The sequence below is a fragment of the Arachis duranensis genome, chromosome 9 (genome assembly GCF_000817695.3).
Source record: "Arachis duranensis cultivar V14167 chromosome 9, aradu.V14167.gnm2.J7QH, whole genome shotgun sequence".
In the NCBI taxonomy this organism is placed as follows: Eukaryota; Viridiplantae; Streptophyta; class Magnoliopsida; order Fabales; family Fabaceae; genus Arachis; species Arachis duranensis.
In genome coordinates, this window is record NC_029780.3 from 44,562,128 (window position 1) to 44,586,542 (window position 24,415).

Below are 24,415 nucleotides of genomic sequence, written 5' to 3' on the forward strand. Positions count from 1 at the left end.
TAGTTCTTTGGATTTGGGTTCACACTTTGATCATGGTTCCTAGTGATCCATGCATTGGCATAGAACTCTTGAACCATTAAGATTCTGACTTGTTGAATGGGGTTGGTCAGAACTTCCCAACCTCTTCTTTGGATCTCATGTCGGATCTCCGGATACTCATTTTTCTTGAGTTTGAAAGGGACCTTGGGGATCACCTTCTTCTTGGCCACAACTTCATAGAAGTGGTCTTGATGGGCTTTGGAGATGAATCTCTCCATCTCCCATGACTCGGAGGTGGATGCTTTTGTCTTCCCTTTCCCTTTTCTAGAGGTTTCTCCGGCCTTAGGTGCCATCAATGGTTATGGAAAAACAAAAAGCTATGCTTTTACCACACCAAACTTAGAATGTTGCTCGCCCTCGAGCAAAAGAAGAAAGAATAGATGAAGAAGAAGAATATATGGAGGAGAGGGAGAGAGGGTTGTGTTTTGGCCAAGGAGGAGAAGAGAGGGTTGTGTTGTGTGAAAATAAAGGAGAATGAAGGGGCTTATATAGTGGAGGGAGAGGGGTTAAGGTTCGGCCATTTTGAATTTTGAAGGTAGGTGGGGTTTTTGGGGAAGAGTGGATGGATGTGAGTGGTGAAGAGGTGATGGGGAAGAGAGATTGAGGTGATTGGTAAAGGGTTTTGGGGAAGAGTGTTTATTGGGTTGTGTGAAGAGAAGAGAAGGTGAGTTGAGGTAGCTGGGGATCTTGTGGGGTCCACAGATCCTAAGATGATCCTGTGGGGTCCACAGATCCTGAGGTGTCAAGGATTTACATCCTTGTACCAATGAGGCATGTAAAATGCCCTTTTCATGCAATCCTGGCATTCAACGCCAAATTGGTGCTTGTTTCTGGCGTTGAACGCCAGCTTCATGCTTGTTTTGGGCGTTCAACGCCCATTTGCAGCATGTTTCTGGCGTTGAACGCCAGTTCCATGCTTGTTTCTTGCGTTCAACGCCAGCTTTCCTCAGGGCCGAATGGCCAGCCCCCAAAATGTGATATAATTTCGAAAATAGGGAGAAGGACCTGGTCTAAGGACTAGGCGTCCAAAGATGTGGTCAAAGACGACTAATACAATAATAAAATGTCCTATTTAAACTAAACTAGCTACCAGGGTTTACAAAAGTAAGTAATTGATGCAGAAACCTACTTTCGGGGCCCACTTGGTGTGTGCTTGGGCTGAGCTTAAGCTTTACACGTGCAGAGGCTTCTTTTGGAGTTGAACGCCAAGTTGTAACATGTATTTGGCGTTCAACTCTGGTTCGTGACGTGTTTCTGGCGTTTGACTCCAGAATGCAGCATGGAACTGGCGTTGAGCGCCAGTTTACGTCATCTAATCTCGAATAAAGTATAAACTATTATATATTGCTGGAAAGCTCTGGATGTCTAATTTCCAACGCCGTTAAGAGTGCGCCATTTGGAGTTTTGTAGCTCCAGAAAATCTATTTCGAGTGCAGGGAGGTCAGAATCCAACAGCATCAGCAGTCCTTTGTCAGCCTTCTTATCAGAGTTTTGCTCAGGTCCCTCAATTTCAGCCAGAAAATACCTGAAATCATAGAAAAACATACAAACTCATAGTAAAGTCCAGAAATGTGAATTTAGCATAAAAACTAACGAAAACATCCCTAAAAGTAGCTAGATCCTACTAAAAACTACCTAAAAACAATGCCAAAAAGCGTATAAATTATCCGCTCATCACTTACCTTCATGTGAACTTTGCTTGATCATAACTTTTGCCTCGGTTTTCAAATTTGGTTAAAAATGGTTTGAAATTAAAGATCTTTAAAAACCCTTTAAATTGATATAAAGTTTGTAAAATTTGGAATTTTGTAGAGGAAGTTATGATCAATCAAAGATTTGTGTTGAAAACTGGAAAATTTGTAAAGTTACAGAATTCTGAGTTTTCTGGTATGTGCGCACGTACACTTTGTGAAAAATTGAGGCCTGTGCGCACGCATGGACTTGTGCGTCTGCACACGCAGAGACAGGCATCCTGCTTGCAGCGCTGGCACCGTCTGTACACGCGCACACCAAAGGAAAAATCGCAACTTGTGCGTACGTACAGACCTGTGCGCATGCACACGTTGGGGAGGCCAGTCTGTTGGGGGTGCTCGCACAGGTTGTACGGGTGAACAGACCCTTTTATGTTTTTGACATCTATGCATACGCATACCCCTGTGCGTACGCACACTTTTAAAATTTCCTGGGCGTGCGCACGCACACCCCTGTGCGGACGCACATGCCCTGATTCTCAAATTTTGCTTTCTTTTCAACTATTTCACCTTTCCGACGAGGTTGTGAACTTCTATAACACCTTTTTAAGACTTTGGGCATATTTTTGGGTGTTCAAATATGGGAAATGGTTTAAGGGTATAGATATTATTATTTGGGAACAGTTAGCAAATGGAGTGCTAGGTTTCTGTTGTACTGGGGAAGGTTTGATGATGTGTGCTGAATGGTTGATGAATGAGATGTGAGATCAAGGAACTGAAAAGTAAAGGAATAGTGGTTGAGAAGAGTCGAGGACTCTGGATGAAGTGATAGATTCATTCTTGTACTAAAAATGTTTTTGAAAACCACTATACTACTGCTTTATACTGAGGTTACAAGACGTTATGCGCCCGGCAGGGATGGTGGTTAATCCCGCCTGTTGAGGTAGCGGCGGCGGCGTAAGGACGGTGGTTAATCCCACTTGCGCTTAGATGTGAGGTCAGAGGCAAGAGATCCCGCTTACATCCTTTCGGATCATCAGAGCGTACAGGCGCAAAACCCTAGATAGTGATCCGAGCACTATATCTCGGGGGGTTCCCACACCATGATTCCGAAGGGCAACATCTCCATGGAGATGTGTCGGGTTGGCAGTTGAACCGACAATGTGATATCACAGCCAGTAGGACAGGCATTCATCATATGCATTTTCTACTTATTTGTAGGCTTTTCCGACTGGATATTGGATTTCCTATCTGTATAACATGTATAATTGCTAATTGTATTAATTGCTATATATGCTTCTACTTGTGGTTTACTTGTGTTGTATATACTTGTGCTTTAATGGAGATGAGGAGGTTCGGGAGGCGGTGGCGATGGGATCGCATGGCAGATCGGTTGGTGATGGTTGTGGGACAGCGGTGTTTGATTAGAGTAGAAATTCCCTTAGATAGATGACCCTGTTATGGTATTACGGCTTAAGTTGTATTAAGAAATTACATATTATGCTGTTTTGGTTTAGTATGTTTTAAGTTGAATTCTTGTGACGGATATGGAGTCTAGGATTGCCTTTGGCGTCCTAGGGTCTTATATCCTACATCACTAGGCACTATTACTATATTGAGAACCTCCGGTTCTCATACCATATATTTGTTGTATTTTTAGATGCAAGTCGCAATCCACCTCGGTGAGTTGTCTGATTGGTGACAGGAATGGAGGATCTGGACTATCTTTTGGAGTCTTTTGCTTCATTTTATATATCTGTCTCTCACTTTTGTATTTTACTTTGGCCTAGAGGCTTGTATTGAGAGAACAAAACTTGTATAAGCTGTTTTTACTGTCTAGTTTCATATATGGTCTGTATCTTGCTAGCCGGCTTAAACTCCGCAAGTTGTGACTAGTTTTCTATGATATTATACTATTATACTTTGATGTTGTGTTACTCGACACCTGTTTCTTGTGCTTTAAGTTAGAATCATCGCTAGTACATTTTGCGCTTTTCAAAATCCTGTTTTTGAGCTATATTCTTCATCGGGCTTCTAGATAATATTAATTCCTTCTATAATATATATGTATAAGCTTAGAACTGTCGGAACCTTTGATTAACCTTTGCTTTACAACGCGAGGTAAGGCTTAGGCTAATTAGTGTGTTACACTCTCGGTAGCCTTCATACGCATGCGTGGGTTAGGACGGAGTAGTGTCCCATACCACTCCAGCCACAGGGACTCGTCTGGTATCGGTGGAAACTCTATTTCGTACACCTTGAACACAGCCTCCTGCCTATAAACTGGATGAATATTCGGAGACCACCGATGCTAGCGGCGGCACACCCGACAAGCGCATGACGGCATGGGTAGTGGAGAGCCTGAAAGAGTTCACAGTCACACGAACCCGCTGATAGCTGAACTTGGAAGGAACCTTGCCACCAACGCTCAAACGGCTCTAACTCTTCCACGACAAACACAGAATCCCGCCGATCAAAATGTGTAACACACATTTTCGGGATGCCTTCTCTGTTCTTCTTAATGGCTGCCATCAGCCTCTGGGAGAACCAATTTCCAGCAGCCAGCTGTGACTACGCCTCCCTGCCCTTTGTGATGAACAACTTCTGTAACCCGTTCGTACGTGATGCACACGATGGCAGAAATCGGCAACTCCCTGCCCTTTGTAGCCATATCTCTGGGTTGAAACAGCCAGCCCAATCCGCCATCCCAGGCGATAACCCTCTTAAAGAATCCATGTACCACTCGTACCAAGCAAGGTATCGCTTACCCTCGGCTGACTTGAAACAAGTCATGAAGTTCGCAGCCATGTGTCTAATACAGTAAGCGTGGAACTCCCTAAGAGGATGCCAACCACTATCTTCGGCATTGAGTGCAGCCTTGATGGCTTGCGATCTATCGGATATAACCAACAGGCCTTCTTGTGGGGTAACATGGCATCTCAGATTAGTAAGGAAGAACGACTAAGACTCCGTACTCTCAGACTCCACAATGGCAAAAGCAATAGGCAGGATATTGCTGTTGCTGTCTTGTATCACTGCAATAAGCAACACCCTACCGTATCTGCCATACAGATGCGTGCCATTGACGGAAACAAACAGTTTGCAATGCTTGAAAGCCTCAAAATAGGATGGGAAAGCCCAAAATACTTTGTTGAACATGCTACAGTCGCAGACCAGAGATGCCCGTTGTAGTACGTACGGCCTGTAGTTCACAAGTAGTTCTCAGGAAACAACTCTGCAGCACCTGAAGCAGTTTTGACACCTTGTTATATGACTCCTCCCAATCCCCGTAGATCTGAGCAATTGCCTTTTGCTTCACCATCCACACCTTTTTGTAGGAGGATTTGAAGTGATAGCTTTGTTGGACCACACCTTGCAGGACAAGGATGCTGACGGATGGGTTGGACTATACCAACGGTAGAATGACTTTGCAGATGAGACTGCTATCCAACTGTCAATGGTCCTGGGACATGGTGGTTGTTAAACAAGTGTGGACTCCATCAACCTTACAGACCTCCCTAATGAAATAAAACAGCCATGGTTGGAAACTGCTTAATATATAGCAACCATAAATGAGTAAGTACGCCTCAATTAAACTTGAACTCACCAGTATCCAAGGTTCTGTCGAAGGACAACGCGGAGACTCCATGGACACCCATTTGCAGCTTGACGACAATGCACAAGGTACTTTAATCGGTATGATTCGATCACCCGGTACTCAGCACTCCTGCGAATACTGTAGTTCTGCACACCTTGCATCACTGCATCTCGGCATTTGAATCTGTGATCGACCCAAAACTCTATACCACCGTCTAGGTTGTAATCCTCTTCCTCCATGATGAAAAATGAAGTTCTCTCATGCATGGCGTCCAGATCCAATGTATGATAGTGACTTGGTACATTTGATAGTGCCAGAATTGGGTGGGGAAAGGCAAAACATGGTGCACCGCTGTCTTGGCGGGCGTCTTTGGTACAAACTCCTCCTCATCGCCCCCTTCAGAGGAATCACTATCGGCAACGTACTCTTCGTCGGAGTCTTCCTCACCCACCTTCATGTCTTCCACTGGAATGGCGACATGAATGAGTGGTGGTGCGAGAAGTCGGTCGTCCTGAACACATAGGTCGAATGTACAGAACCACCACCACCAACATCTCCAACCTCGACAGACAGCTCCATCACTTGTTCCGTCATGATTCTTCATAGATGTCAAACATGAGTCGCACATGCTCGTCCCCCAGAAGGCGAAATAGTCGAAACCGGAAAACTCCATTACTAGCGGTGCTAGCAACCTATACCCCACCCTTCCAACCTCCCTCGTCCCTGTGCCACCAAAGTTGCTCAATATCAAACTCTTCAACTTGGACAACGAACTTACATGCCAAATGGGCAAGAATTTCGGATTCTCACACTCAAATATCACCCTATGGTTGCCATTTCTCATACGACAATTGGGGTAAACACACAACTATATATAGCCATTTTTGCCTTCTTTTTGTGAGAAAAACAGAAAGAAAAAAGATATGAAATGTATATGGAGAATATCTAAGGATTGCACATCCTTTGATAGCTGCTTAAAATTTGTCTTATTGTATCTCATTTACATTATAAACGCAATGATTTAACATGTATCTCATTTACAGTGTAAACGAGATAACTTTGTACGAGATAATATTTCGTTTAAAATGTAAACGAAATAAGACGTGGAGACGGATTTTGGTAAAAACTTTTAAAATGATTTATTTTAATAATTAATTTTTTAATATTATTATTGTTATTTTTAAAAATTTATTAAATATACTAAAAAATAAAAAAATTATTTTTATTAAAAAACTTTTCTAACCACTTAGTATTAATCAAACAAATTCTAAACAATATAACCTTTTAAATTAATAATATAATAATTATAAAAATGATAAAAACCGCCAGAACCAATTTTCATGATACTCTCTATTTTTAAATCAGTAAATCAAAGTATCAAATTCAAATCCGATTTCACCATACACCGAAAAAAAAATCGGATTTCACCAGAGACATTCTTGAATCCTAAACCCTCGGAGACGCTCTCCGGCCTCCGCTCCTCCTGTACTGGCCGCCTCCGCCGCTGCTTCTTCTCCTTCCCCTCACGTTCGCTTCGTATTTGCTACTTTAGTGGTCGGTGGTGCTCCATCGTTGCCTGCGCTTCTGCTCGGTCGTCCTAATCCGCCATTCGCCCCTCCTTTTGCTCTGCCATTTCTTCCGCTTCCTCTCTGTCCTTCTCGTACATCTTCGCCCTCCATCTCCGTCGCATCTCGTTCAAAATTAAAATTAACATTTATTATGGCTGTTAGTTACCTGTTTGTCACTTAGTCTGTTATTCTATCAGTTTTAATAATTTGATAATTGATACTCTGTTATTGATGTTACTCGGTTGATGGTTGTAGATCGTGGCTACTGAATGATTCTGAGTTGGTTTGAGTTTTGGACTTTTTTCAGGACTTCTGAGAATGCGTCAAGAAATAGAACTTTTAATTGTTATGAGCAGGATGTCTGAGAATGCATCAGGTGTTTGATTAGTTTTCTCTGAGAAGTTCTCGTAACATTCCTTTCGTTAATTAGCATCCTTATGGACGAACCCTTGGACCGAACAAGGATTTCATTGTCAAATCGCTTCGAGTAAGCATCATCCTCCCTCCCTACCCGCATTCTGTACGTGACATGCGTGCTTCAATTTTCTATTCTTTTTTGTTTCTTTTCTGTCCATTTTTTCTTTTAAAATTCTTGCTTGGTTGATATTCCTTGTTTTTCGGAAGTGGAAATCGATGCTATTACCATCAATTGTTTTTTCAGAAAGTCTCTTACCTTGCTACCCTAATTTAAGAAACAAGTTGTTGATAGTACAGTAGTAATCCAAGTTAAGATGAGGAGTCTTTGTTATTTGGTTTGTTTATTTTATCTTATTTTAACTTTTTGCACTTGAACAGGAAGCTGTAAATGCTTTGTGTAAGTTAGAGCAGTCTCCTCAGCCGCAAAACGTTAAAGAAGCGCAGGCTGCTCAGAAACGAGAATCTGCTTTGAAGCCGCTGGTGGATGCTCTTTGTCGTGGTCTGCTTCGACATCCTGATAAAGATGTTCGGCTTTTGGTTGCTATTTGTGTCACGGAAATTTTGAGAGTCAAAGCACCAGAACCACCTTTTGAAGACAAGTATTTAAGGGTACTCATTATGCATAAAATAATTAAATACACATATTATTATTATTGTTAAGGCTTGGGTTGTTTGTTTTTGTGTTTGCATAGGGGATCCCTTATCCCCAATTTGTATTATTATTATTATTATTATTATTATTATTATTATTATTATTATTTCGGGCTTGAGTTGTATTCGATCTTTTGTGCTGATTGGAAATGTATTTCTCATTCAATTTCAGGAGGTTTTTAAACTCATTGTTAATTCGTTTGCGGATCTTGCTGATATTGCAAGCCCATACTTCTCAAAAAGGGTTAAACTATTGGACACTGTGGCTCAATTAAGGTGTTGTGTGATAATGCTGGAGATTGACTGCGTAGATTTGGTTCTTGAGATGTTCAATATTTTCTTCTCTGTTGTGAGGTTGAGATCTACCTTTCCTTTCATCCTCTTTTTACTTGGCTGTTTTATTGGATTACATTGTGCGCGATTCAATTTTGTTATAACTTAGGTCTTGTTATATTGTCATGTATTATCCATGTTAACATTATCATATAGTGATAGAATGCAGTGGTTGGGAGATTTATTGTTCTTGACCTTTGATGCTTTTCCTGTGCAGCATCCACTGCTTTAGTAATTAACAGAAACTTTATGTGTATCTATATTATTAATTATAATTGAAGAGTTAATGACACTTAATCTACTTCATCCCTTTTTGCAGCGATGATAGCCATGATAGTTTGATTTATTCCATGTCTTCTATAATGCTAAACTTGTTGAATGAGAGTGAGGAGGCTTCTCAGCAACTGTTGGAAGTGATTTTGCGAAATCTTATAAAGGGGAAAAAGGTAAGATATTTTTTTATGTTCATGCCTAGCTTTGATGCTTTATTTGGTTACATACTTGAGCAAATTTTTAAGGAGTACTGTACTAGCAGTGTGCTTGAATTTCCACTCAATTGTTTTGTTGCTAGTGATGCTTTCACAGTTTCACATAGATGAATTCAAGTGTTAACATCAGTTGAAGTAGCTTCTATTAAGGCTTCATTGAATACATGGGTTGTAAAGTTGGGCAAAATTCATCATTGAGTTGTTGGACAAAGCATCAGTGTACTATACTACTATAATATCAGTAATAGTAATTGAATACTTTATGCCGGATGTCCACCTTAATTGCTGGGTATAATGGCTCTTAATTATAGAGTACAAGTGCATAAGACATTTCTTTCTTTTTTTTTTTCATCCAAAAAGACATTTCTCTTGAATTAAATGAAAGATAGCTTGTTTCATAATCTCACTTGGCTGTTACTTACCCAACAACAGGATGCAACTTCTGCTGCTTATCAACTAGCTGCATCAGTCATCAAAAGTTGTGCAGAAGAGGATGCACTGAACTCCCTAGTTTGTAGGTATCTTATATCCTGTATACATGCCCGAGATGCTATGGTCAGTGAGCTTAAAGAATCATATCATGAAATCATATTCAAGGTTTTTCAATGTGCACCTCAAATGCTAGTTGCTGTCATCCCAAGCTTAATTGAGGAATTGTTGGTATGTACACTTCAACCATTTTGACACTATTTATTTTCTTCATATGGATTGATGAATTGATGCCCCCCCCTCCCCCCCAAAAAAAACAATTATTCGACCCACTTCATAGGCTGATCAGGTTGATGTTCGGATAAAATCTGTTAATTTGGTTGGCAAGCTTTTTGCACTCTCTGAGCAGCTTGTTGCACAGAAGTATCACGATCTTTTTGTGGAGTTTTTGGAAAGATTTTCTGATAAATCTGTGGATGTAAGGATTAGTGCTCTACAGTGTTCGAAAGCTATTTATGTGGCCAAACCTTATGGGACAGAATCAGATGAAATTATCTGTAAGCTGCATGACATATGTTTGTTCTTGATATTTTTTACTTTTCATTGCGGTAAAGCAGTTTTGTTCGATGTACATAAAATTAACTTATGATAACTCTTCAACCAAGCAGCAGCTGTTGAAGACCGGTTGCTGGACTTTGATGACCGAGTGAGAATGCAGGCAGTTCTTGTTGCCTGTGATATTTCCAGGTCAAACCTGAAACTTGTTCCATCCAAACTAATATCTCAAGCCACTGAGAGACTTCGGGATAAAAAGGCATGTGCTATTGAATACTTTTTCTTGCTGAGGAACAAATATAGGAATCCTGACTGGTACAAATGCTTTTCCAGATATCCGTCAGAAAGAGGGCCTTGAAGAAGATGATTGAAGTGTATCAAGATTACTGCACGGAATGTTGGAAAGGCAGCATGACAATTAGCGACCACTTTGAGAAGATTCCATGTAAAATTATGTTGCTTTGCTATGATAAAGATTGCAAGGAATTTGGGTGAGCTTAAGTACACTAGCTTGCTAATTAAATAAGAAAAAATAGAGTTTGTCAAATATAAATGTTTATTTTATATATTCAGGTCACAGAACATGGAATTTGTTTTTGCTGATGATTTGTTTCCTGAGAACCTTCCTGTAGAGGAGAGGACAAAGCACTGGATGCACATGTTTTCACTTTTTAGTTCTCAACATGAAAAAGCTCTGCTTACTATTTTGACTCAAAAGAGAAGGTACTGACCAATGCACTATGGTGAACAGGATGAAGATGCAGTGTTACTTACAAGTTGTTCTTGTTTTCAGGCTACAAAATGAAATGAAAAATTATCTGGCTATGAGGAAGAAATTGAAGGTACAAATATTGAATTACATTTACAATGATTGAATGTGAGGCATGCCTTTAGTCTTGTTTCCTTTTTTCTTTTGGTGTTTAGAAATAGGTAGAATACAAAGTTGTGAACATACCAGTGGTGGAAAGTAATATACAAGTATTGAAAGCAAGTTAATAAGTAACAGTTGTGGAATAGATGCTTCCGGTTTGTAATTGCTGAGTGACACATCTGGGTGTGGAAAATAAGTAGCTTCTAATACAAATGTATCTAAGATAATGATGAGGATAGTTACGAAGCTTGAATTCGTTGTGTACTTTTGTATGACATAATGGAGCAAGAATGAAGGTTACCTAGCCAATAGCAATGTCTTGATCATTATTTGGCCGATATGCTGTTTACATGCTTTAGATTGAATTACCTCCTATCCACTGATTTGATGTCTATCATACATTCCAGTTAATGAAGTCCTATTGCAGTTTTTCCTTTTTGATAAAAGAATATCATTAACGTAGAGAGGAATGATACAAGAAGATGGAAGGATAAGATATCCTTCTTACAAGAGAGAAAAAGGAAGCTATCAATGAAGTGTAGCTTTTCTATCTCTCAACATGTTTGTTGGGGTTTGTCCTTTGAAATCATTATCAGCTTTACATCAAAATAAGGCTAAACATTGAATCTCATCCAATGAAATTCGCTTGTCCAAAAATTTATAATTGAAGGTGTGAATTTGGCTCTAACGAAATGCTCCATTCCGTGGTGTATACTATGCATTGCCACAGATTTTGCCAACTCCCACCAAAGCTACCAACCAAAGTATCCCATAAAAAGTTAGGCATAAGACAACACGAAAACAGATAAAATTTAGATTTTAAATTTCCCACTCTACATTAGGGGAGAAGCTATGTGTTCAAATTGTCATTGCTATTAATTTTGTTGAGCACAATTTTCCAGATGAAGGAGTTGATTTAGAGGGAGTTGTGAACTTCTAGATGGATTTATCAAGGTTGAAAGAGGCTTAGATTTAAATACTAAGGAACTTCAAATACGATTTACAACTATACACGCCAGGTGAATCAATAGAAGACACCTCTTATCATGGAGGACAAAGGAACATTATCATGGAGAAAAGAATGAATAATTTAGTGGACTCTATCATGTATTCTGTGAAAAGGGTAGATGTCCTAACAATATGTAGAATCCTATTTAGTATAGAAGTTTTGGATTAGGAGTTTCACAAGGAAGATAGGTGATAAGGAGTTTAACAACAATGAGAAAAGCTTAGAATAAAAGGAGTCTTCTATTCAATGGTCTTCCAAAATGTTAAAATGTGAACCATTACCCATGGTAAGCAAAGGTTTGAAGGTAGCATAACCTTGAGTAATGAACTTTTAGAGGGTAGAAATTGTATGGATAGTAGAATTAGCATCCCTTACCATTCTTTTCCAAGTCATACCTACTCCATAAAACATGATGCGATATATGTGAGGCTCTCAAGGAAATTGCCGTAGACATTCCACTGTCAATATAGTGTTCCTAGACACTAGATTGTCAATATTCAAGCCTCCTTTTGTGGCCTACAACAAGTCTCCAAAGCCAAGTTCCCAACTCTTGTACCCAAAGAACCCCCAACAAGAATCTTAATGTATTATTTGTTTGGGGATTTGGGTAATGCATTAAGAAGATTAATTATCGAACAAAAATTATGGGTGTCTATTTTGGTGCATGTCCAAATTTTTCCCTGAATGTAGTGTAATAATAATAATAAAAAAAGCATCTAGCGTTGTAGGGTCCGGGGAAGGGCTGCACCCAAAGCCAAATACTATTGCTGGAATATTTTTGGTTTTCTTGGGATCCTTTATTTTAATCTTTTAGTAGATATGTTTACATTTTATAGTATACGTTGTTTTCAAAATTTTGTTAAGAAATGTTGTTTTGCTCATACATTTTCTTAAATAATCTTTTATTGCATATTTCTCTTTTTCGGGTGTAGTTATATTAAGTAAATCCACATTAGAAGAGGTTAAAGTACAAATAGATTGAACAAAGATATGCTCTATGATAGGGTATTGTGACAACATTTGATCTATGCAGTTGATCCTGCCTAGTAGCCGAATGCTTTGTTGTTGATAGTTAATAATTTAGGACTTAAATGATTGATGTCATAATGCTTGAGACAGCTCCTGTGCTTTCAGATCATAATTGTTATTCGGGAAATAATAGATCTTCTATTCTTTTTAACATATTTTCAGGGAGTTGGTTCTGAAGACCTACATAAGAAGATTGAAGATATTCTTGCAGAAATGGCTGAATCCTTCCCGGATTGTCACAAGGCTAAAGAGGGCCTTCGCAGTTTAAACTTGAGTAAAGATAATAAGTTGTTTAAATCAATTGAACAACTATTGGAGAAACAGACTTTTATAGTTAGACAAGCCAACCAAGTATGTTTTCTAGTTTATCCTATTACAGTTCTTGGTTAACATTATTTAGTTTTTTTATAACAAAAGAAGGAATTTCATTAAGGTATTGAGTGAACAATACAAAGGAGCGGAGGAAAGGAGTTCCTCCCAAACCAAAGGAAATACAAATTAAAAGAAAACACACACACAGACAAACTTTAATGAACTGCAGCTTTATAATCTCTCATGATATCTGAGAGGGAAAGTCCTTTTGCAAAACCATATGCTTTATGCCATATAGATGCTAAACACCTAATTTTATCCCAAACTACTACTTTCCTAAGAACCTGTCATTAGAAGTGTGTAGATTACCTATCATAGGAGGGTGTTTACTAGTCTTTGGGTGCAAAAGAAGGGGAAAGAGGTATATACAAGATAGCAAGGCGTTGAGAAAAAAGGACGAGAGAGTTGGATTAAGTTAAGTGCATTAAGGACAAGAATGGTGAGATTTTGGTCACATATGCTTTAACAAAAAGTGGAAGAGCTACTTTCACAATTTATTTAATGAAGGACATGAGATTTTTCCGTGTTTTGGTCGTTAACATATGAGGGAAGAAGACCAAAACTTTAATTATTAGGAGATTTGAAGAAAAGAGGTGCTAAGACGGATGAAGAAAGGTAGGATAGTAGGCCTAGGAAATATTTGATTGAAGTTTGGAAAGGTTTAGGTGGGAAAGTCGTCGGTTGGTTTAATCAAACTTTTCAATGAGATTTAAAGTCTAAGAAGATGCCAAATGACTGGAGGAAGAGTATTTAGTTCCTATCTACAAGGATAAGGATGATAAACAACATTATGGAAACTACAGAGGGATTAAGCTCATAAGTCATACCATGAAGTTATGGGAGACAGTTATAGAACGAAAATTGAAACAGGAGACACAAGTTCTTGAGGATTAGTTTTGTCCAAGTTCAAGGTGGTGTAATAAAGGAATTTCCCATTGGTGTAGAACTACATCAAGGGTTATGTCTTAAATCATATCTTTTAATATTGGTTTTGGAAGTGCTTACCGAGCACATCCAAGAGCTTGTACTTTGGTGTATACTTTTTGTCGATGACATTATTCTATTCAAAGGAAAATTTAAGTCAGAAGCTATATTTGTTCAGAGAAGCTTTAGAGGTGTATGGTTTGCACATAAGTCATAGGGGAATATATGGAATATAAGGACTGTAAGTTCGGCATGATGAGGGAAAACACCAACACAAAAGTGAAACTTTGAAAAAGCACCCTACCACAGATAAAGAGATTTAAGTATCTTGGGTGTATTACACAGGACAATGGAAAAATTGAGGATGTAAAACATAAGATTCAAGCAGGTTGGTTAAAGTGGTGTCTTGTTTTATATAACAAAAAGTACCTTTAAAACTTAGTAAATTTTGTCGCACTGCCAATAGACTAGTTATGTTATATGGAATGAAGTGTTGGGTGACAAAAAGGTGAACATGAACATAAGTTTAGTGTGACAGAGATGAAAATGTTTAGATGGATGAGCGTACAAACACTGAAACACATTTATAAACAGAATAAGAAATGGGCATATAAGAGGGAAACTCGGAGTAGTATCTTCTGTTGAAAAGATGATAGAATTTTGTCTCAGGTGGTTTGAATATGTGGGGAGAAGATCGGCAGAGCATCCGGCTCAGAAGCTGGATCGGCCGCGGATAGGCAGGTAGTGAAAGGAAGAGGAAGACCTAAGAAGACCATACACGAAGTAGTCAAAAGAGATCTATGTGTAAACAATCTCACTGCAGACATTATACCCGATCGGGCACAATAGCGTCGCTTGATCCTTGTAGCTGACCATATCTATTAGGATAAGGCTTTGTTTTTGTTGTCGTTTCCCTTTATTTGAGATAGTAATTATGCTGGGTATGTAGTTCAATGTATATGTAAAACCATGAGCTGAGGAGGTTTTTCCTCAAAAATTCACAGAATAATCCTTGTTTAAAAACTGCCAATATGACCACCTCTGAAACTAACCATAGCTTGTAGTTGACCAGCAAAATTTGAATCTCTTGAAGCAACGTGAGCCTAGAGCTATAACCATAGCTTGTAGTTAACCATAGCTTCTAGTGTTCTCTACTCCTGTTGCATGAGTCATGATTCGCTTTTCGATTTTAGGAATGGAGTGGGATTTTGATCTGGTGTTGATAGTAGTAACAAAACATCGTATTTGCTAGAAAGGCCAGCTATGATAGCAGAAACATGCTCTTGTTTGGAAATCAGACTTCCAGCGGATGTGAGAGCATTGGTAAGTGCACAGATCTAAGGATGTACTTGTTTAATAGTTGTGAGGTCTTCGCAACGTTGCTGAGCTCTATCTCGAGTTGATAAACATGAGCTCAAGCCTTTGAGGAGTAGAGCTTGAGCTTCTCCTAGCCTTGGCAAGTAAAGTCATGGTCGATGATGAGAGTGAGAATTAGCCTCAGCCATATTGACATTGTGGGGCAAGTAATGACCATTTGCCGTATTTCTCCTCCCAAGTACCGCCTTTGGTTAGTCATACTGGTCAAGGTGAATGGTGCACGATCGATCAGGCTGTATATATAGTCGCTCTTGATGGCAGCCAGAACTTTGCGGTGCCATAGAAGAAAGTTCTTTTTATCGGGTTTGTGAGAGTGGGAATCGGTGGTGGAGTCACTGATGATGGGGGATTTTTTATTGTGGAGCTTGTATAGGAAGTTACTCGGGGGTAGATTTCTTATGTATGTGATATAAACCCATAATATTTTTCATAATTATTGTTCCCTTTGTGGTTATTACTTCATCTTTTGATATTCAATTTTTCTATCTTGTTTTATTTCTTTTACAGGATGTTCTGCTGGGAATGATTGGAGACAACCATCCGTATCACGAATTTCTGCAATCAATCTTCTCCAGATGTTCAAATAACATTTTCAGCTCAGAGCATGTCCAGTATATCTTAGATTTTCTGTTGAATAACCAAAGTGGAAATAATCACTTGGAGGATTCTTCTGTGGATCTTCTTCTGGTAACTGAAGTCGCTACTTTCTTTTATTTAATTGCTCTCTCTCTCTCTCTCTCTCTCTCTCTCTCTCTCTCTCTCTCGGGGGAGATTACAACCATTTTATCGCCTTTCAACAGTGAGTACTAGCTATGGTTTTTTGTCTACTATCATTGCTATTAACTAGTTCTTACTCTCATTTGATTTGATTTGATTTCATTCAACATCCTATATACTGTTGATTTGCTCTCAAGCATCTTGGGCCACTACCAGATATTTTTGGATGCTGATGTACGTTGCCAGATAGGTCGATATTTTTGTATCAGCAAAAGTACTTCAGTGCTGTAGTGACTATCTCTTAATGTGTAATGCTTACCCATCAGTAGCTTTTAAATTCAACTCATAGTGTTTTATACTATATCATCTAATGAGATGGTAGTGTTTATAAAATTCTCAAGATACTTGAAGGTGAATCAAACATTTTTTATGACTGGGTATACGTGTAAATTTTGTTTTACACGCTGCATTTTAAAGCAACTTTGAAGAGTTATTTGCCTTATCAAGGAAGGGTAAATGATAAATCTAAACTCTCTTATTCATAATTAACAGTATGTTGTTACAATGCGCAGAGATCTCCTTACAACTGATCTCGCAAGTCTGTCATGGATTCACACCATCAATTTTAATATTTTCTTATGTTCAGGTTTTATATTTCAAGTTATGTGGGTATTGGTGGAGGTTGAGGATCAAACTGGTGAAAAAATTTGGTTAATGGGTTTGTTTTTTTTGGTCTGCCTTATTGGTTAAGCCATCAGGACCTAGGAAGGGTGTTGAGATATCCCTCTAAAACGGTCTTAGTCTTTATGTCAATGTAGTTAGGACAAAAGTTAGAGTTATGAACATGAATGATTTTACATCTACCAAATTTTTCTATATATACTATAGTGGCCAAATTGAAGAAAGCCTCTCTGCTTCTATTAGTCAGGCAATAGTGAAATGCAGTTTCAAATGTTATTGGAACAGAAAAGTACTGTTAATGACAAGCTGATTGAGATTATAGCAAAGGCAGGAGCTCATGTTTCATTTAATATTAGGTAGTTTGCTTTCATGTCTTTATCTTGTTTGTGTGTTGTGTGTAATGTATGTAAAAATTGTTAAAAAATGCATGTTTTAATACAATTAAACATTCCAAAAGTGTGCTGTATCAAACTAATATTTAATTATCCATTTTCAGTATAAGCAAACTAATATTTAGTTATCAGGGAACTGATTTTTGGTTGCCATTCTAATTTTCTGTGTGTTTTCACTTTGCAGTGATATTTATCCATTTCTTAAGAAAATGTGCTTGGATGGAACTCGCACACAGGCCAAATTTTCAGTCTCTGCAATAGCTGCCATAACTACTGAGCAATCAGTTTTCTTAAATTTATACGAGGTAATCTTATAAGGATGCCAATGTGATTATAATTTTGATGGAGTAAAACACTGTGTTCATATTTTCCATCATCCATGTTTTGCCAAGAATTTTCCTGTATTGCTTGGATATCACAAGAAAAGAAACCGAATAATTTTCAGATTTTATATCTATCATCAATTGAATAATGTGACTACAATGAAAAGCCAAAACTCAAGGAATAGAAAAGGGAAAAGAAGATACTAAAGCATATATTTGGACAACTAGAATATGGGTTAAGGGTGTATTTTGGTCCTCGACAAGTAACTGGAGCTTACTTTTCTTGGGCATCATGCACTACAGAAGCAAACCTGCAACTTTGCTCGAGAGTGATCACTAATTATTAGACCAGTGGACTTTGTGGCCAAGGAAGTACACAATAAGGCCAAGTTACATGAAGAGCCTCTGATATCTTGTGTAAACTACATCAAAAAGTCAATAACTCAAGAAATAAAGAAAGGAAAGATACTAAGGCCTGTATTTAGACAACTAAAATAAGTGTTAACTGTTAAGGGTGTCATATAAAGACCAAAAACTTATTTTTTTATTCTAAACATTATTTTTTCAGAAAATTAATTTGTTATTCTAACTACTGGTACAAGTGTAGATTTTTAGCTGTTTGATTATAGGTAATTTAATTCTTATTGATGACTGTTGATTCAAACTGTTTGCTTTTTATTTTTATTTTTTATTTTTTGCACAGGCGTTGATTGATCCTTTGTATAGCCAGTGGAATGTCCCGACAGTTTTGCAGTCCCTGGGTTGTATTGCACAACACTCTGTTTTGACTTTTGAAACTAGAGGCGAAGAGATCACATCATATATAAGCCAAAAGATTATTCAAGTAATTTAAATTAAACATAACTTATCTTGTTTATTCATCTTGCCGGAATAAGGCTAATAATCTGCAAATTTATTACACCTTCTTGATTTTTTATTAGATGGAGCACTTGGATGATGGTGATAGTGTGACATGCTTAGCTAATACTGCTCAATGTTGCAAATCTTGTCAATTAAAGGTTAGTATGACAAATCGGATGGTCTATTTGAATTCAGTAGTTTCTATTTTGGTGTAGATGCAGACAACAAAAGAGGGGGAAAAAATGAAATAAAGTTCAGATCCCAGTAATTGATAGTTGATGTCTTTATTATATTAGACAAATAGGAAGAGGCCTAACAGTTGTAATTTTTATAAGCTGCAGTCTCCTTGTAGTTTGACCACTATTAAGGAATTGAGTATGTGTATATAAAATAACCAGAACATCTCCCGTTAGTTTGGATTGACTACATGGATGTGATGGTGCAATGATGTTTTATCACGAAGTCAAGGAAATAATAGGTAACTCAATAAATAATAGAATGACTCTCATTTTCTTGACAATAGATGACACCTACATATACATAGAAGAGAATAATAAATATAAGCACCTACTCAACTACTTTCAATAAATTCAACTACTGACGACTCTACCGACTTTCTCAACACTCCCCCTCAAGCTCTGAGCCTTTATACCATATTCATCAAGCTTGTTACATAAATAACTTACAAGAGATATTACTTGATATGACGCTATCCCTATAGCTAAAGGTTACTAAGCTTTAAGCTTGTTACAATAAGACCCTTGAAAAAAAAGTATGATGAAGACTAAGACTGTTGAAGAGAAAAGAGGACCAGCTGGGATTGCCAGAGACATGCCATGCCACGGCCAGTAGGAACTGTTGGGACTAGCTGGGATTGTCCATATATCGACTGGGCCTGTCCGTGTGGTAGTGTTTGTTTTGGCTCTGTTCTGTTTGATAAGTGTCTGTCCAGAGACACAGACATAAGTCATAAAGACTGGAGACAGACACAAAATACATGATTTTTCAATCTTTAGTTTGGTAATGAAGAATAGGACGGAAGACACAAGATAATCTTCTATCAAAATGTCATTTTTATCCCTACATCACAACTACCTTTCCACCACTACTAATCACCACAACCACCATTCTACCATAAAAAACATTTCACTAAAATTTCCCCTTTTAATAATCTTTCTCAAAAATAAAAAGCAAAACAAATTCAAGAAAGGAAGACGAAGACACAGAAGGTGGCTAAGGTGGCAATGTGGTGGCTGGCCAAAGGCACACAGAGGTGGAGGTGGCAACACAATGTCAGATGTCGAAGGTGAGCCAGAGGTGAGATGACAGATTCAGAAGGCAACGCTGCGGCAGATCTGGGAACCAAAGCAAATACTAAGATTGGGGTGGTGGTGCAAGTGGCAGAGGCATAGAGGCAGTGAAGATAGGGAGGTGTGGAAGAGGAGAGGCAACAGTGGTCTGGGTGGTTGGGAACGAGGAGGAGAGGCAGTGGTGGTTTGGCTAGAAGGGAGAGAGAAGGAGAAGATGAGAGATACAAAATTATAATCAGCGTAATTGTGGAATTATAAATTTAGAATAAGGGCATAGTGGCAAATTATTGCTTAAAATGTTGTGTTCATGTCTTAGTGTGCTTCCATGTCTCGTGTTCATTATTCGCCAAATCAAATGGTGGGCTTGTGCCATTCTCTAGGGACATGGACAACAACCAAACATTTTCTTAGCGTCCATGTCCATGGGAGACATGAACACTATGACACACACGTCCACCTTTTGTTTAGTTGAGACACAATTTCTTGACAAGGACACACACTAAGACACAAAATTTATGTCCCACTTGATAGCTAAGGTAGCGTTTTGTTTATGTATTTCTTGAGATAGAGACACAGAGACATCAACATTAAAGACATGGACACAAATTATTAGTGTATATGTATTGTGTTTGGTAAAAAAACATTGAACAAGACACAATAAAATTAGAAAAAGTCCATATTATCCCTATAATAAATTTTCTTTTAAAACAAAAAAAGCATCAGCCACCATTGCTGCCACTACCATTCACCATCTCCACCACCACAGATTCATCATCACACACAATTAACCACAAATCAGTCAGCAAAAATTTCACAAGAATCAACAAGAATATTTATTTTTCAAAAGAAAAAAGAAAAACGAAAGGGGAGGAGAAGGCAACGGAGGAGCAGATCTGTGAAAGGGGAAGAACCGAGGTAGAGGGAGAGGCGGCAATGGCAGACTCGAAGAGGAAGACGGAGAGGTGGCCGTGGGTGCCGCGAAGAGGGGGAGAGGCGACAGCCGCAGATCTGGACGAAGGAGGAGATGCTGCAGCAGTGGCGGCGGTGGCGGAAAGAGCAATGCTTGAGAGAGAGGATAGTGGCGGAGGAAAGATGGAGGAGGGAGGAAGGAGGATGGTGAGCATCTCATTGGATGGAGAAGGAGAAAGAGAAAAAAGGAATTAGGGTTAGGGATAAACTTGTTATTTTAAAAATTAATACGGGATAAAAGTGTAAAAAATTGTGTCCAATTGATTGTATCTGTGTCTTAATATTTTAGAGGAACACTAAATACATGTATTCTGTATGCATTTGTGTACATCTGTTAAAAATTTGTCTCAACAAACAAACAATTGACATGTACTAGCGCGTCTATGTCTCTGTGTCTTTGAAACCAAACATTGTCTAAGACATGAATTTTTTTTTTAATTCCAACAATGTCCGTATTAAAATTTTATAATTCCAATACTATGTTTCTCTTATATCATCCTCCTCTTCTCCACCATTCCTCTTCTGTAGTTTTGTACTAGCAAGTACCACCTCCATCACCAGCACCTTGTATCCAACTAAGTGGATCAAATGACTTATTTCGGCTTATCTTGTATTATGTCAGCAATGAGATCATTCACACATAGTTCTCGTTTGGCCATCTCATAAGAGTATTTATAGGTTTTCTTCTGCCTTTGACGACTGGTCTATCTTCCATCTAATCTGCTTTCCTTATTAGATGCTCTACTAGTCTTTTCTGTGTGTTAAAACCTCCTAAGACAATATTCTACCATATTTGCAATAGTGGGTGCTGTTCCAACTTTCTCTTTCATATCGTCGTTCCTTATTCTATCTATAAACATATATTATTGTTCATCTGTATAAATATCCTCGTTTCATCCACGCTAAGCTTGTGTTCATGTTCACGCTTCACCGCATGGTAGAGCCATAAAATATTACCTTCATGTTTTAAAAGTATTTTTTGTTGCTTACAAAACCCGAAGCGCTCCACCATTTTGACCAACTCACTTGGATCCTAGAAAATACTTAAAAAGCTTTACTTTTGATATGATACTTTTTCTAATTTTTACTTTTGTTAGTATTCTCCCCTTTTGGCGTTGAACTTACACTTCATATATTCCGTCTTAGTGCGACTTTTGCACAAATCATGTACTTCAAAATCTTGTCTCTACAATTGTAGCTTCTCGTTGAAATCTTTCCACAATTCTCCTATAAGGATGACATCATCCTTAAAAAGCATGCGCCATTCTTGGATATGCTTAGTAAGCACTTCTAAATCTAATGTGAAAATGTATGGGCTTAAAGTTGACAATTGGTGTAATCTTACACGAATTCCCTCTGTCACACAACCTTGGGTTCTCATGCTTGTTTAACCCTATCGTATATGTCCCTAATTGCACCAATATATGCAATCCTTACTCCCTTCTTTTCCAAAACCTTCTCCAATACATCGCCATCATTCTCCTTCACAATCCTTACTCCCTCTTTTTTTTCCTTTGGTCATTTCTGTTTTGTACTTTGGTTTGTTTATCCTCATTGCTATCTAACATTTTTCTGAATTGATATACTCCATACAAGTAGCTTAACGGGCACTCCACACCTGTTAGGCTGCCTTTTATGTTCTTGGAGATTAATGTGAACTGCCAACATGACGAGTATGGTTGATTTGGTAAAACACCTTGTGTTTGAGTAAGGGCGTAACTGGTATAATTTATTGTACAAAAAGAGAAGGTTTTGTGGTTCAGTGGTATCCTATAGGATTATGGATGTATAGCATACCGGGGCAGGTGGAGAACAACCTAATTGAGTGCATTGTATTTCTTCCATAATGACTGTAATTTTCACAACTATTTTTTCTTTTTGGGCAGATTTATGGACTTAAAACCCTGGTAAAGAGTTATTTACCTTATCAAGCAGGCCATATCAAACGCAATATTAAGTTTTTGTTGGATATTTTGTCAACAATGCTATACAACAATTTTGATATGACTGATACAGGCTCATGGTATGGATTTTAAAGTAATTTACTTGCTTATTCTTTTTTTCCAAGTTTTGTGTACTAAGTAAAATGTTGTTGCTTTAGGTGAATACTTTATGCATCATCTGTTTGATTCTCAGCTGCTTCCTTTAGAGTGAGAGTTGCATGCTAAAGATATTGTAATTAGAGAACTTCTAAATTATATGTTGAACACAATTTATAGCAAACTATGGTTTGTAGAAGACTTTATAAGCTATGCTTTTCTAAGTTATTATGATATTAATAACTGAACTCATATGTTAAACAATTTATCTTCCATTTTCTGTATCTGACCATATATTGCATTGAATTATTTAATTTCTCGGATCAAACTTGATTTGGAAATGTTATTCTATGTTACCCACAGCGAAAATGACATGTCTCGTATCAGATTAGCTGCAGCAAAGGCAGTTCTTCGGCTTTCTAGGAAGTGGGATTTGCATATTACTCCAGAAATTTTTCGCTGTACTATTTTGATTGGAAAGGTTTGTTTTTCTGTAACATCTGAATTTAAAATAATTCTTCACTCAAGAAATGTAGATTGACTAACCACTTATATACTATTTCCCAATTGAAATACAAGCAAAGAAATGTGGTGGTTGAAAAACCAGAAAAGGGATGGAAAACAGAAAAGAACCCTATGCTCTAGATACTATGTTTAGACAATGATTTAATGTGAATAGCTTGAGGTATATGAACTCCTCAGCTCATATATTTACATACACTAATTAATCATTACAATACCTACTAAAGATAAAACACAATTATTCATAATTGATTCTAATCTAACCTAATTGACACTAACAGCACCTAACAACTAATTGACTGAATTATCTGAATATGATATCAACAGATGTAATCAAGAACACCAAGAGGATTGCTGATTCTAAGGACACTTTTGGATTTTGCAAAGAGTGGATGTCCAAAGAGTAAGATTGGACTCCTAACATCTATGCAAAGCTCATTATCTTTATGGAAGACTTTCCCTCTTAGATATGTCGACATAAGAGCTGTTACCTACCTTCTTGGAAATCTTTTGAAGGTAGTATAGAATAGAATTTAATTTCTAGGGTTCTGAATCAAAGTAGTCAATAGCAGGATATAGGATATAGATAATAGTGTTGACTGATTTATTTCATGGGACCACACGTGATTAATATAGCATTAGTTATCTGTATTCAGAACTCTGCATGTATGAGTACCCTTACGACTTTTCAAGACAACCATTGAGCCAAAGAATTGTTGAGTCACACGGCTTTTTACCCCTCTTATTTTCCTTAACAGTAATAACTTATCTACTCTCCTTTATAAGTTAGGTAATATTATATCATTCGGCATTTAATCTATAGATTGTTTCTGAACTAGGATAATTGGCATACCACAGATGCAGTTAAGAATATTTAGTCTCTAGAGTATTAAAAAGAATATATGATGTAAGGAATAAAGCAAATTTAGTTCTAATTTCTATTGAGTTTTTCTTATATATGGCTCTTTAAATTATCAATATTTTACTAGTTCTCATTTGGTTCATTAGTCAATACCACATTTTTTATTTGTTGTGTTTTCTGGTGTCTACTTCATATTCCAGGAATCCTCGCCTTCTGTTAGGAGAACATTTCTTGCCAAAATCCACAAGTTGTTGAAGGAGCGTAAACTACCTATTAGATTCACGTGTGCATTTGCATTTGGAGTGACAGATGGCATTGAGGATGTCCGATATCATGTATGTTAATTTCTCTGTCTATTATGCATGTGCCTGTTGCTTTTATATATTTT

General features: G+C 37.8%; 1 protein-coding gene across 1 annotated transcript in view; it reads left to right on the forward strand.

Moving 5' to 3' along the window:
• Positions 1-7,353: 7,353 nt before the first annotated feature.
• LOC107465588 (sister chromatid cohesion protein PDS5 homolog B) overlaps positions 7,354-24,415 on the forward strand; it is a gene marked incomplete at its 5' end in the record, with an annotated part of 31,239 nt that continues 14,177 nt past the window's right edge. The window contains 22 exons of the mRNA XM_021131900.2: positions 7,354-7,383; positions 7,692-7,922; positions 8,137-8,318; positions 8,617-8,743; positions 9,218-9,445; positions 9,555-9,771; positions 9,883-10,028; positions 10,103-10,260; positions 10,343-10,492; positions 10,563-10,611; positions 12,841-13,029; positions 15,859-16,160; positions 16,266-16,302; positions 16,621-16,666; positions 16,715-16,786; positions 16,997-17,105; positions 17,326-17,446; positions 18,168-18,308; positions 18,406-18,483; positions 22,491-22,627; positions 23,007-23,124; positions 24,228-24,362. Of these exons, the coding sequence (XP_020987559.2) occupies positions 7,354-7,383; positions 7,692-7,922; positions 8,137-8,318; positions 8,617-8,743; positions 9,218-9,445; positions 9,555-9,771; positions 9,883-10,028; positions 10,103-10,260; positions 10,343-10,492; positions 10,563-10,611; positions 12,841-13,029; positions 15,859-16,160; positions 16,266-16,302; positions 16,621-16,666; positions 16,715-16,786; positions 16,997-17,105; positions 17,326-17,446; positions 18,168-18,308; positions 18,406-18,483; positions 22,491-22,627; positions 23,007-23,124; positions 24,228-24,362 (3,003 nt within the window). The remainder of the gene's footprint in view (positions 7,384-7,691; positions 7,923-8,136; positions 8,319-8,616; positions 8,744-9,217; positions 9,446-9,554; positions 9,772-9,882; positions 10,029-10,102; positions 10,261-10,342; positions 10,493-10,562; positions 10,612-12,840; positions 13,030-15,858; positions 16,161-16,265; positions 16,303-16,620; positions 16,667-16,714; positions 16,787-16,996; positions 17,106-17,325; positions 17,447-18,167; positions 18,309-18,405; positions 18,484-22,490; positions 22,628-23,006; positions 23,125-24,227; positions 24,363-24,415) is intronic.